This window comes from Anopheles arabiensis, chromosome 3, assembly GCF_016920715.1.
Source record: "Anopheles arabiensis isolate DONGOLA chromosome 3, AaraD3, whole genome shotgun sequence".
NCBI classification, from domain to species: domain Eukaryota; kingdom Metazoa; phylum Arthropoda; class Insecta; order Diptera; family Culicidae; genus Anopheles; species Anopheles arabiensis.
This window is the reverse complement of record NC_053518.1, coordinates 22,926,872-22,941,949: the sequence shown is the minus strand read 5'-3', so window position 1 is coordinate 22,941,949 and position 15,078 is coordinate 22,926,872. Positions and strand designations below refer to the sequence as shown.

The following is a 15,078-nucleotide window of genomic DNA, read 5'->3' as shown; positions in this document are numbered from 1 at the left end:
TTGATGTATTGTTGTCGGTGGCGGATGATAAAAGGGTTGAGAAACAGTTCGAATAGACTACCAAAAATCAGGAATCAATTTCAATAACTAACTACAGACTGGTCGGTGCGCTTGGATAAGGTAATGTATTACGCAGATGTAACTCATATTGGTCGATCAATTTCAACACTCCGTACAAAACCACACGCCAAACTAGGCTAAGATTTTCAGCCTAGATTAAAGTTTATAAATTACTAAACATCGACCTTCTACTGTACTTAGAAAAGTCTTCATTGAACAGCTCGGTAAAAATCTCTCTCCATCTGCCAATATGCATAAAAAAGCTTCATCCACCATGGCTACCAAAATCAAACCTAAGAACCTACCTGCAGTCTATTAGGCCTGAACATATGATACCTTGTTTCAGCCTGAAAATATGCAAATAAACGCCAATTCGTCGCTGGCTCGATCAAATTAGCTCGTTAGATATTGATTTTTTGTTTGGCTGAAGCAGAAATAAGTTGATAAGAAATAATAGTAGCTGTTTGATTCCATTTTTTATATTAGTTGAAAGTACCATAATCCATTCTCAGAAGAAAACAAGGCTTGAATTGTAGTAGAGGCCATAATTGGGAAGCTGCGTGGCTATTGTGTGGAATGTAGATTGTTCAACATAAGGAGAAACTCACAAATTTCCCTCCTTTTTTTAAATTTTCCATTTTGTTTTTGTAGAATATTGACATTATTTTTCTAGTGCAAATAGGAATTGATAGGAAAACGCTTTGTTAGAACAGTTTTTCGTAGAGAAGTTTAAGCAAGTGTCCAGCAAGCTGCAGAGTCTGTATATTGGGGAAAGTATAAATTATCCGGACACGTAAAACAACTTCTTCCATTACCGCTTTGCCACTATTTGCAAATCTGGTGCTGGGGCAGAAAGATCCTACCTTAAGTAGTTGTGGTTAATCTGTTTGTTGAAAATAACGTTTTCCATTTACATTGTACTTTGAAGGTTTCTGAGTACGTTCTGTTTTTTTGTTCTATGGTATAGCATGTTTGTAGGTATTTGGGGCATGATCTGTTCAACGAATGCTTTAGATGAATTCAATATGCTGTTTTAAATTCTACATTTAATTAACTTCTAGGTAAAACAGGATCGGTAAAACTGAAATAAGGAGAACTTAGCTGGAAATTATCTGGGGGCTCATTTTGTCATTAAATATGTTATATTTTCGAATGTATACTTTTGAGCTGGAACGGGCTTGGAATGCTTCAAAAATGTTTCAGGATGCAATAAAGTTCTTCTACAAAAACAATATCATCTAACGTTTGTATAATTATGTTGAAATTGACCATGAGCATCAAACTGAAGCCCTAACTTTTCAAAGCGATGAGAGCTATTCGTTAAATTCAAAGAACGTCATGCATTTATTACTTTATGATGAGGATTAAACGACTGTTTCCTTTTGTTGAAATGTTTAATAAACGGACAACGCTGTCGTGATGAGAATGGTTGGAACGTCCATCATTTTATAACTGGAATCAATAAACATACTGATGTACAAATACATTTCAATATTTCCAGAATTTCAATATTTTCAGAACCATGATTAACCGTCAAGCTACCAAAGTGCACTTTGTTGCATTACTGTCAATTTCCAATTGCAATGGCGTACATTGTAGCATTAATTGAAATGGAAGCGAAATGGATTCATTGGAAAATGATTTTCACGTGTGATTGCATTGTAAAAAATTAAGTCAACCTTTACCCTTGACGATTGATTCTGCTTGAAAGCAACGGTTTGCTTAATTCATGAAAAAAAGTACTCACACCCATTAGACGACGCACAGATACGTACATATTCGTGCAATTAACCTTCAATCAATCTGTTGAACTTTTTTCGCACGCAAGCCAAAAGAACTTCAATTGTGTACTTGTTCGGTGAACCGTTCGGACTGTCCATTTTTAGAAAGTATTTACAACTCTGCTCTGCGCAGGGATGCCAGATTGAGCGTTGGGATCCACTTCCAGGATGGTTTTGAATGCATAAATATTCGTCGTACCGTGTGCCGAGGCCAGCACTCCATCGTTTGCCCGCTGCCCTTGAAGGCAATGCATGAATGAACTGAATCTTGAATGAAATGGTTGGATGAGCAGCTCCGGCTCGAGTACGCATCAGCCTCTCCAGTCTCCAGCAAGGGACCGACACTGTCAACCTCCCGAACGGGACAGCTCCTGTCCGTTCGCAAGCCGATAACAGGAATTGAATCGAGGCAGACGCAAAAGCAAACGGACCGGGCTGGGCTTGGCCGCCGGAGATGCTATCAATAATTTAACACATTTCTTCGCTTTCGTCGGGTGTCAACGATGAAGCTTGGATAAAAGCTGACAAAAGTCACCGCCAGCAGTAAAATAACGTTTTGCTTCCTGGGAGCGGTCCCGTCGTCTGCTAGGCCCGGCGTGTGGCGGTGGGTTGAGGGCCAATTCCGACTGGCTGTAATTACTTGGAGTTCAGAAAGATAGCAGTGAGTGCACATGGCACTCGATCCCCCGGAGCCGTCTGCTCTCATAACCTTTGACCCTCGCTCCATCGCTTTGTTGGAGGACTGACTGCTGCGGCCCGACGGGGTCAAGCTCGGGTGTTTTATCTTTGGAAGAATCTTTTGCCATATTTCCTGAAGATTGCTTTTTTGCCCGCTCCCGCACCCTCTCACTCTTACCACACATTTCCCGAGCAGGGGAGGGAAGGGTCGCTTTTTGCATGGAAATGTTTGCCTGCTGGGGGCCTTTTATTTGCTTTCGGTGCGTATGGGTCTATTAATGACGGCACGGGCGGCGAGTTGATGTAGCAACTGAAGATTCATTTTGTGTCACATATAGGATAGGTATTGCTTGCCGGAAACTGTGCCGGCAGTACTTGATGTACTGTCGGTTTGATCTTCCTGTTCTGCTGAACGGCCGAGTGGATCGAGATTGTATTTACACTGATATATGCACTCGTATCATACAATCAGCTCACAGTTTAGGAGCGGCTTTTTAAAACGTTCCGGTACTGTAAGGTAAACAACATGTTTAATCCACCTTTTCGAATGAGAGTAAGTTCAAAGGAATTACACGAAAGTCTTGCAATGAAATAAAATCAACTTTCAGCACTGACGAAACGATATGTAGGGAAACAAGTGATTCAAATATAGTTATTATGAAATTATTATGAGTTACCAGAAACTAATGTAGATAGCTAAAAGTGATGCTGAAACTGATTTGGTCTTCATCCACTATGGTATGCTCCAAAACTTGCTGCTTTATCGATTGATCAACTTTGTTATTCAAATAATTATGAAAAATATAGTTTTTAATATCTTCACTTTCGAAAGCGTTACATCAAAGGTAAGCCTCATATAAGACAAGCTACAACCATTTGCATGAGTAGCAAATTATACCATTCGATGGATCTATCTATTAGACTGCTCTCTGCGTTCGAGTGATCGAAGTTCATAATGTTGTGTCGCCCCTAGCAAAACGTCAATCGATTCAAATGTGGTATGGAATGTGACTAAGTTTTGATAGCGTAGATGTTCTTGAATGATTTTAATTAGCATAAAGCAAGCATAAAGTCAACCTGTGGCCCACTACATTTTGATTTTCGTTTGTGGTAAAATTGTTTCGAGAAGAGCGAAACTTAATTCAAATTGTGTCTTTCTTCCTAATAAAATTGGCTATTAATTTATGGATTGAAATTAATCACCGCTACAAATTATGACGGTTACGATTCATTTATGCATTTTAAGCCATTTAATTTAGAATATGCAAATAATCTTTTTTTTACAAACTTTTCTGGAACAATCATTTTGGAACTGGCAATATGTTACTGCTTTTGATCGTGTGTTTACATTAGCGCGAACACCCGTAAGTGATATATTGCCGATTGATCCAGCTTATCGAACATTAACTCATCTCAATTGTACGATAGGCTTTAAAAAACCTTCCGCAGTGTTCGATGAATAAATGATCTAAATTAAATTTAATTACATAAAACTATCCAATATGGCTCAAATACAGCTATCAAAATTTGCAAGCCCAAGGTGTACTAAATTGAGGTTTCGTAGCGAGTATGTACCCTTAATTTTTAACTTTTACTTCTTGGTAAACTACCCTTGTGAACAGTCTAATTTTGTCTAGGTCTTCCTTCATGATTGGATCACATTAGGATGGTCTTGTTTCGTTCTTGAAATGCGTCCCAAGAGTGGAAAAATGCCTTATCCTGATATTTAGATATTGCATAATTAATCTTTACCCATTTGTCAAGTTAAAAGTTTGTCTATTTTCGAATATTTTATATCGGTAAGTCATTTTTGCGAGCAATGTTTATTTCACAATTCAAGTAGCTATAAGTTTTATACTCATTAATATTCAGATAATATCATTTGATATTTTTATGATGTGATAAAATGAACAAAACTAAACAAAACAATCACCACTGTTACCCATGCTCATAACTAATAGTTCTATATCTACTGAACTGCACGGGATAAAATACCACTCCATCTAATATGTTTACTCGCTTCTAGTGCAAAATCGATCCTGGCAGCGGCTACACTTTAAAAATCCCGACCTCTGCACCATACGTTCCTTAATCTTTCACTCGGTTCGCCGACACTCACTGGCGGCACTAGCACTCCCGCTCTCGGATATGAATATTGTAGGCCTACATTATTTAGTAGGATCGGCTACATTAAATTTCATATTCATGACAAAGTGGTATTATTAAAGTTAATTACAGCGAATGAGCTTTTTAGTGCGTGCTCCAGCCCGGTTCGGGCCGACGCGGCAATTCCAACCCGAAGAGACATTTAGCTCCACTGCGTTGGTCGGTAGGGGTGGACACGGGACACGGTGTAGCCGTTTTAGCTGATGCTGGGCACACACACAGCTGCTGCTTGTGCTGCCTTGTGCTTTGTGGATGAATTATTAGGACGAAGCCCTTTCCCTTTTCGGGTTTAGTGCCGCCGTTCTAGCACGGTTTTGAATGCACACTGCCGGGCGGCACACGTAAGAAAAGGGCTTATTATGATGGTCCCGTTCTTTGCTGTGTTACGCTTTCTCGCCAAATTGGAAGGCGTTCTATCCCTCCAAGAGGGCAGGTCATGATGATCTTGGGTTAGAATTTATAAGACACTGCTCTCGGGTGGATGGGTTTAGTGTGGTCTTATGAGCTACTTCGAGTTTCCATTCAACCATACCATCAGCAGCTGGATAAACACGAGTTTGTCAGTGTTAAACGCTACATGTCCCCAAGAATAAATATTTATAAACCCAACCTCACTATAAGTTGATTTATTTTCATACCAAATAAAGTGTTTGGAGTGCGCTGAATCAATTCACCCTTTGTGCTCCGTTTTTGAAGCCATTAAATCAATGTTCCATAAAGTTATCACTTGCCGTAGAACGTGCCTGTCAGAATTAATAGGGTAAAATTGCTTCCCAAACGTCAGTGTCTTTAAATGCACTTAGTCTTTAATGAAAGCTTTACCAGTGCAAAGTGCATATTTTTCATTGCGAATCGCTTTTAACGTTTTATTGTTTCAATTAGTGCATGAGTGATGTTATTTTTTTCTTGCTGGCTATGCTGCCCACATTGCCTCGCAATGCTTTTGAAAGCTATTCGTTTTGTTTGGAAGGAAGTGAATGGGACGTGAAAAATGACCGAAAGAGACAGTTTGTGAGTGTGAGCGGCTTCGAGCGTTGCTGTGCGTTTAAAAGCGAAGCTTTAATTCTGGCAGATGAAAAAGAGTTTCCATTGTTTTTAAGTTGCTAAATGTTACCACCGGAAGCCATGTTTTAAAGACCTCCGATTTTTTGAGGAGCCTGGATATAAAGATGAGTGGTTTTTACTAACCACCATAACACAGAATAATGTTTTAGCGAAAAGCATAGGATGATCTGGATTCAGAACACACTTAAACTGGTTTTAGGAAGTGTTAGGAAAGAAGGACGATTAAAAGGAGCAATCTATCTAAATGAATCATATTTTTTTGTTTTATTGCTCTCTGGTTTTTCCATTCTAAGTTTTTAATTAGTTTTTGCATTTTTGACATGAAACTGGCTCGAAGCCAACCATCATCTATTCCGTAGGGAATATTTTTTATTTTCATATGTATTAGAAAGTATTGCTTACTCTCGTAATACACGATTCGAACTATTAATTGTGGAACGTTCGTTTCAATTCGCCAACAAATGGAAGCGAACGATTAACAGGGATCTCAGCTGTATCACCCATGATATTTCTGGTATGTCAGTTGAGCAAGGTTAGTGAAGTGTTATCATTGTCCGAGATGGGTCCCGTTTAAACTATGCCACTTTAGAATTCATATGACTATGGCTAAAAAATGCTAGAAAGTTTACAATGCTATCTGAACTTCTGCACAAAACACTCATGTGAAGCCATATAAAAGATGGTATTAGCGGTCTGGTGTTGTAATTATTTCAACGAATGAAAAGAATTATATTTCTGTGCATCTAATTACATTCTAGAAAATCATTCATTTCTGGAAAATTAGAATGCTTACAAATTTTGCTTGCTTTGGATTCTAGGATGTTCTTGGCAAATCGAAATTTGTGAAATGGTTTTCTCTTTTCCCAAGTTTGTACAATCGTTGTACAATTTGTAGTAAGGAGTTCTCGCCTAAAAGTAGGACAGGATACAATTGTTGATGTGGAATATGGATGAATTCCAGAACTGGAATCGATTTAAGATTATGTCCAGGCCTTGTACGTGTTCAGAATCTGTTCCAGAACCAATTTGGAACTATCGATAATGTGTTAGTTATAGAACAGAGTTTGAGATCTATTTTTGGCCCGCATTTGGTACTAGTTCTCGTTTTAATATGGTCTGAAATGACCTGCTCGAGAACTGAATTACGTTTTCCATAAGTTTAACGTCTGTATTGGGATTGTTTAATGTTACAGGATCGGTATGTAATCGGAATTTGTACAAGGATTGTGTTCGGGACTAGTTCCAGGACCAATATGGAAACGGAATCAGTAAAAAAAACAACTGGCACTGAAAACGGTTTATGATCTGTTCCTTCAGCGTTATGGTATGGAGGAATCAGTTCCAGAGCCGTTATGGGTTCATGATCAGTTTTTCACTCCCAGAGCTGGTATAGGTTCATAGTCTGTTTCTCTGAATATTTTATTTCACAATCATCATTTTCTAGGAAGCTTCAGAAAATTTTAAATTTGAACAATGCATCATAGTTTTTTTTTACATCTGAAAGACATCGTTCATATTTACCATTCAATAGAAACCAATCATACATACGATAGCACATACTTTCAATCGTGTTCGGCCTATACCGGTTGTATTAAAATTTAAAGTTCATGTAAAAAGTAGAATCTAGAATTATCTCTTTTATAAATTCCCGTTGAATTGTATTGATTGAACTTTATCAATCAGAATTATGAACCATGTTCATCACAAACGAAGTAAATTCTTTCCAAATTGAAACATAGCAATGATTCGTTGGCGTGCTGTGTAGTTAAAGCAGATAACAATTGATGGAAATGAAAAAAGTAACAATCAATGTGCACGAACTGTTCACTACGGTAGGAATGCTTCATTCGACTCAATACATTGCGACAATGCTAGATCATACAAGTATTATTCACTCTAAAAACCAACCACCCAGTTTTTTCTTTTCAAATTCCCATTTCCCTGTGAATGAGCACGCAGCGATGAAATGCAATGTGGTGTCCCACTAGCTGTGCATAGCATTTTTTACACAGTATGTGTTTTGTTCCTGTATATGTCTCTCCTGCTTTGCCCACATCTACTACACCCATGCCCCATATCCCGTCCTCACTCGCAAGCAGGCTGCAGCCCAATGGGTCCCATTTTACGACTGAAAAGTAGCATTAAAATTCAATTGAAATTTGCATATTAAATTATTATGAAATTGGAAAACATATTTCCAATTTTTATCGCATTAATAATGAAAAATACTAAAATGCTCGCACCGAAGTGGAATGGTACTAGACCCTCGCCTGCCCTGCCCACGCTTGTCCTGCCCACCAGTCGACCTATGGCCGGGGACTGGTTGCTTGTCACCGCAACGCTACGATCAGGTGAAAAACGGCCACAGCGCGTTCGTCCGGGCTGATTATTTACTCAACCTTCGTGAGTGGCACGTGACGTGTTACGCGTTACGAAGCACCAAAAGGGAATACACATACATACGCGAGCTGTGTAACGTTGGGCAATTTCAAATGAGGTTGCAACTACAAACCCTTTTGATGCTCTCTCCTCCACTTTGGTCCTCCACTATTATTATTTAGCGAGTACGCATAAATGAACAGTGTATTTGTTTTGAGCGGTTTGGGCTGCGACTACACACCAGCATTTTAGACACGTTTCATTTGTTCATGTGTGCTTTGGTGCTTTGGTGGAAAAACCACCACGCCACCCTGTTTTTGTTCTGCTACTGCAACTGCTGCTGTCGATGTTTCCCTTCCGTTTGATTACAGCTATTTTTTCACACCAGTTCGCTCGAGTATGGCAGTTGAGCAGTTGGGTGGGTGAGGAAATGATTGGTTTCTGCGCGCGTGTGCGCTTGATTAGGTGCGCGAGCAAAAGCAACCCAAAATAGCACAATGGTATGGCAATTGGCTTAATAGCGCTCGGCTAGGGGAATAAAAAAGCATCCCTGACAGCGAAACCAGCAATAGTCATAATTATTATTGCAGCTGTTGACTTTCGCCCCGTGGAGTCGTGGATTCGCGGGGCAATGCAAGAATGCAGAAGGCTGCAGCTGGGTGGCAAACAGTGATGATGCTGGTCGGCTGTTTAATTCGACTGTTTTTACGGCCCCGAACAGTGAGCAGACCCTGTCCGATGACCCACCGGCGGAAGTACGGTGGGCAAACTGCTGTAGCTAAAGGTTTTGCATTAGCGCACCGCCACAGCACAACCGACAGCGCCCGTAATCAATGATGCGTTGCAAATAATCAAATTTATGCATGAAAAATTTGTTATTTAGATTGAGCCGGGTTCAGTTCGGTTTGGAGCTGGGCGGGAATTAGCTTTCCCAGGTTTCAGCTCGATGTATGTGTGTGTGTGCGTGTCCCCTTGGGAAGGGAGGCCGGCATTTGACCTCACTCCGCCCCAAGGGAGGAACGGCAATAACATCCGGGGCTAAAGTGATCCACCCGGCTTGGACCCGGAGTGGACTCGGAAGGCTGTTTTCGGAATTCTCGGCACGCCTGACTGCCACGACTTTGCCTGCAGGGAGGAAAAGCCGAAGGGAAGAGATACAAAGGGAATCGACCGTATGCACCCGATCGTGCGCCCGCGTGTGCACTGTGGTGCATTTAATTTTCGGCTTTCTTTTTTCCCCGTTTGTTCCTCTGTACACTTTGATACTGCCGCCCGTTCCGTCCAAATGTTTTCCGGAGGCTCCGTGCGGGATGATGATGAATTCCGAAATCAGCCGAATCAGCACCGCTATGGGGAACCCAATCGAACCATACTCACCTGGGACCTGGGTAGACCAGGGGTGATGGGTAGACCCAGGCCCGAAGGGGGTTTTATAAATTTTCCACCTAATTAGATTACGCTTCATTTAAATTTGCAATCCGGCCATCCATTGATTTCCACGAGCGCGGCGGTACGGGGCTGGCGGCAAGAAGAAACAAAAAACTGGATGAAATTAAGCAGCAGCAGGATTTTGCGATGGTATAGTGCATACAAATTATCGCCGAGGCCTCCCGAGTTGCGGCCACCCCGGGAGGCTTGGTCCAGTTTTCGGGCGAATGAAAAAAGTTGATTTGTTGGGATTGTTTGTTGAATGTTTTTGGAGAAAAAACATTAACCAAACTTTGATAGCAAAGCACGATGAAACACATTTCAGTAACTTCCTTCGCTTACCTTCTTGTTGGCCATTACAGTCTTGGTGGTCTGAATAGGTCTGAGCAGCTTCAAGTTGTTCTCAGTTCAGAGGCGTCGTTTGTCAAAGTTTAGTAGTTTAAAGAGGCTGTGTTCAAACCCTCGAGCCTTCTCAGGTTGGGCCTACCAATCATAGAGATCATTTAAAGTTTACTTTCTTAGAGCGTTTAGTTTTAGCTGAGAAAAGTATTGAGCCTCACTCAATTGGCTTGTCAACAATTGTGAGAGAACTGGACATTATCAAAGGCATAAGTCAGCAAAGCATGGCTTGTGCGTCACATGCAATTCCTCACGTATCTAGATCATCCCTCTTTCGGATTTAGGTTAGCTATTGTATACGTTATCCCGCTGAAATTTATCGGTAGTTTTCACACAAGCGTAAAAAGCATGTACCGTTCTATACCTGAACCCACGACGGGCATGTAGTTTAGTCTGGCGAGTTGACGACTGTTCCACCAAATAGATCCACACTTTGACGTGCATATTTTCTTTCTCAGCTCTTCAGCATAAAGTAGTGATCCAAAACATAAGTTGGAACAAGCTATTATTATTGAGATATTTAGTATTTCAAGAGCAATGTGTAACGAAACCGTCGCTCAGGCCAGGACGGATGGCTCAAAACATCGGAAATATTTTTTTAATCTTTGAAGTTTACAATTCTTCTTGAAGCGGTTAATTCAAATGAAATTAATCAGTAATCATAATTTTAACATCCACTGTTTATCGTAGGTAAAGTGTAATGGAAGCTGAGTTGCCCACAACGTTGCTGGTTGTCTACCGGTCATTCTACAGCCTGAAAAATCAATTCTCCTCAAAGAACCTGTCGCGACGGACGAAACTGAGACTATATAGCACCTATATAGTACCGGTACTCACATACGCCTCTGAGACACTGTCCAAATCTTATGACAGAGTCACGGTTGTAGCGCCGGATAAGTAAGTAAGCTAGTAAAGTATGATGGTTAAGATAGCTACCAGTGTGAAGATTCAACTCAGCATGGTTCGGATTGGGACACATTCCGTATTATTATTTTTTTAGATGAACTTCTCATCTTCTTACAATAAGTATAACTCAATCTCCATTTTTGTGATCATAACTTTTTTGTATATTTATCTTTTTTTCTGTTTTAATATTTTCAGTCATTCGATACAACAACTAACAACAACTTGATGCAAATATCGCCAAACGCGCCACCTGTGGTCGTTCATTTCGCCCCGATCGGTAACGGCTCCAGCCAAATGCACGCACACATCTTCCCAGTCCTTTAGTCAATGTGGCTGCATCTGACCGGAGCAGTTAAGGCTGCGACATTTCTCGACCCATGCAGCTCGATTGGTGCATCCGAATATTTCAAGATTTTTTTGTTTCCATTGACTCTACATTCCCAATTTTGGCGCTTGCTTGCGTCTGGGTCAGTTCTCTTTTGGCAAAGCCGGCTGACTCGCTGACACACTGGCTGGGGCTAATCTTAAACAGTAAAGCGTTATACATAAACACGAGTCGCGCGAAACGAAGGACTCTTTCGATCTTGCGGACGGAGCAGGTAGCGACACCCGTTCAATCGCGGCACAACCGATTTTGTTTTTTTTTTTTGCTGCAAAGCGTCACGAGGCAAGGTATATGAACTTCTTAGAATTAAGGCGAACAGTTTATCACATCGTCCGGATTGTCGGTCTGGCACGGGGGATCACGCATCACCGCCCTTTAGTGCGATTCGTAGTGCTGCTGGTGATGGTTTTGCTCCTGCTGCTGGTACTGCTGCTGCTGGTGAGCGTTGTAGATCTGCTGCTGGTGCTGCTGGTACTGGTGGTACTGCTGCTCCTGCTGGTGATGCAGCTGCTGCTGCTGCTGCTGCTGGTGCTGCTGGTGCTGCTGCTGCTGATGGTGCTGGATCTCCTGATGGTAGGCAGTGTGGGCTGGCGCCTCCTGATGGTACACAACCTGCTGCGGTTCCGCGTGGTAAGCCAGGGCCTGTGGCTGATCGTGGTAGTACTGTTCCTGTTGCTGATGCTGCTGTTCGTACTGCACGAGCTGCTGCGGCTGCTCATGGTGATGCTGCTGGTGCTGCTGCTCCTGGATCAGTTCCTGGTGGTACTCGGCTTCGGGCTTCTTCTCGCTCACGTGCACCGGCACAATGACCTTCTCCTTCACCGGCACTGGCACCTCCTTGTGGACGGCAAACTTCACCTCCTTGTAGACGGGCACTGGGCGATCGATCGGCACTTTCACCTCGTACGGCACCGGCTTCTCCACCGTGTACGGGAACTTCTTCTCGACCGTGTACGGCACTGGCACTGGGACCTTAACGGCAACCTTCACCGGGCGTGGCACCTCTACTTCATAAGGCTTGTCCACGGGCACCTTCACCTCATACGGGACCTTCTTCTCCACTACCACCGGGTACGGCTTCAAAACCTCCACCTTGACCGGCTTCAGGACGTCCACCTTGTACGGCTTGTCAACCGGGACCTTCACCTCATACGGGACCTTCTTGTAGACGGTGTACGGTTTCGGGACGGCCACCTCATACTTCACCTCGTACGGCACCTTCTTCTCGACGGTAACTGGGACCGGCACTGGGACCTTCACCTCGTACGGCACCTTCTTCTCCACGATGTACGGCTTCGGGACGTGCACCTTCACCTCGTACGGCTTATCGACCGGGACTTTCACCTCGTACGGGATCTTCTTGTACACGGTGTACGGTTCCGGGACGTGGACAGCGTACTTCACGTACTCCTTGATGTGCACCGGGACCTTCTTCTCCACCAGGTAGGGCTTCGGAATCGGTACCTTCACCTCGTACGGCACCTTCTTCTCGACCGTGTACGGGAAGTGCTTGTGCACGGTGTACGGCACCGGGTACTTCTTCTCGATCGTGATCGTCTTGATCGGTTCCTCGTACTTGACGTGCTGGTGCTGGTAGTGGTGCTGCGGCTGTTGGTGATAGTGCGCCTGCTGCGGCTGATACTGCTGGTAGCCGTGCTGCTCGGCGTATCCGTGCGACAGGTGGCTCCATTCGTCCAGCGATGCTCCTCGTTTCTCTAGACGTTGAGAATCCTTTGACTCAGCTTCTACGCTTCTCTGTTCGGCCTGCTGATGCTGCTGCTGCTCGGCAGGATTTTCCGCAGTGGCCAATGCCACCAGCAGGGCCAGGCAGCATGGGATAATGAACTAAAGAGAGAGGGAATAGGTGGAATTCGAAAGGGAACCATTTAGACATCTTGTTGACTGTTTGTTTTGGATTGGTCTTATGCAAGAGTGATGAAATAAGATGATCGTTTCCATATATCTCTATTTCTTTTCTTCAAACATCTATAAACTGTCATAATTGTTGCCAGCAGCAGCTGTTACATGATCGGACGAGCAGGAAAAACCATTCACATCGGATTGAAAACCCCACAAAATGCCATAACCATTCGATCCGGGGGGAAACAAATCTCCATAATCACGTTGAAAACGAATTCGCAAAACTCGAAAACAAAAACTCTCAAACCATCCGATCAAATTAGCGCTCGATCCGCGCTGAAATGCACATCATTTCATAATGCATAATTGCAAATGCCCGCGATTGGATGCACATTCCGGAAGCAATTCCTTGTACGCGCTGCTTCGGTGTGCGTAAAAACGTTGCAACGTAAGAGCGGCCGAGTGCGATTTAAATTGTTTCCACTTAGCCAAACTAATGTGGGGCACCACTTTCGATCGAATTTTCACCCGGCCCCGGGATGATGTTTCGGCGGTGATGTTTTGCGCACAAAACAAATAGAGAGACTGGTGGAAGCTGGTGCACCGCTGGTGCCCGGCATTCAATCACGGAGGAAGATTCGATGAAGCGAGAGTCGATTTTTACGGCCCATTCGATCACCGATGCCCCCTTTCGAAAAGGGGTTCATTATTATACACGCGTTATGGGCGTGTGTGCGGAATGGGAGTTCAAGCTTGCGCGTGGGGCAAAAACATGACGCGCTTTTTTTTGTATGAACCAAGTATTAGATACGGCGTGCGTTTCACTTTTTGCTCTTCTTCGCTCTTCTTCGCTTCTCTATCGATCACTTGATCATTCTCGAATCGCGATAGCGTCCGAATCGATCGAGTCAGGCAGGAAAGAAAGTGAAGACACACACACAGAGAGACGTTGAGTGCCGTTAGGTTTTCACTGGTTCTGCAATTATCTTATCAGATGCACCCCCTTTTTCCCTTTGCGTATTGTTCAGTAGATGAGCGTAGAATGCTCGCCCGAGCATGCTTGGAGCCACTTTCACGCATCACCCTCAAAACTCATCACAGTTGATGTTCACTGCTTTGCGGTAGATTCACCACAAACTATTCAATATGAACCTGTACACACACTGTAGTTATATCTCTATATATTTTTCACAAAATCGTTCACGTACCATACGCATTGTGGTGCAGTGTCGATGCTCGACCCAAAACGCGCTGATGGTTGCGTACACTTTATCTTCGCACCAAAAAACTACTACCAGAGATAGCGAGACCAGAGAAAGAACTGATTTTCGAAGACGCCGGCCAGTGGCTTTTATACCGCGGAGTTGAGTTGGAAAATTAAGATTCGGGCAAGACCCCCTGCCCAAAAGGCGCCCAAGCGGCCAGCGACCCTCTCGCTTGGTCGCGGCTCAGTTCGACAGCGAGCTGTTGTTGTTGTTGCTGCTGCTTGTTGCACGGAAGTGATGCGTGAATCTTCCAAGATTCGGACACCGGTGGATGGTAGTGGTGGTGGTGGTATGCTGCAACAGCACCGAAAATGATTTCAACCCAACGCCGTTATGAAGTTCACCCGAATTGTAGTCGTCTTTGTCGTCGTCGTCGTCGTTTCTTTCCCGTTTGCGGCCGTTTAATGACGCAAAATCACTGACGGATATCGTACACGGGGGGTGTGTTAGGAAATTCGGAAAAGCCCGAGGAGGCAGCCGTGTATCATGACGGCAAATAAAAGTTACAAGTATAATCAACTTTTCGATGGAATTGGTAATTTTTTGTTTCGTTGTTGCTTTGCAGTGTGTAGCTGCTTCAATCCCTGAAAAGAAAAAAAGCATCGTAAGTGCTCTACATTATTGGGAAGGCGTCTCATGGATGGCTACGGAAGGGTTTGCAGTGTGTGCAGGTGGATATTGTACATGCAGCAAAGGTGAGAGAAAA

At 43.2% G+C, this 15,078-nt stretch overlaps 1 protein-coding gene across 1 annotated transcript; it reads right to left on the bottom strand.

The window, feature by feature from the left end:
• Positions 1-11,007: 11,007 nt before the first annotated feature.
• On the bottom strand, positions 11,008-14,408 carry LOC120902186 (involucrin-like). Its single transcript, XM_040310733.1, has 2 exons — positions 14,316-14,408; positions 11,008-13,092 (listed from the first exon to the last, which is right to left on the bottom strand). The coding sequence occupies exons 1-2, from the start codon at positions 14,322-14,324 to the stop codon at positions 11,623-11,625; spliced, it is 1,479 nt and encodes a 492-aa protein (XP_040166667.1). The 5' UTR covers positions 14,325-14,408; the 3' UTR covers positions 11,008-11,622.
• Between the last annotated feature and the right edge of the window lie 670 nt (positions 14,409-15,078).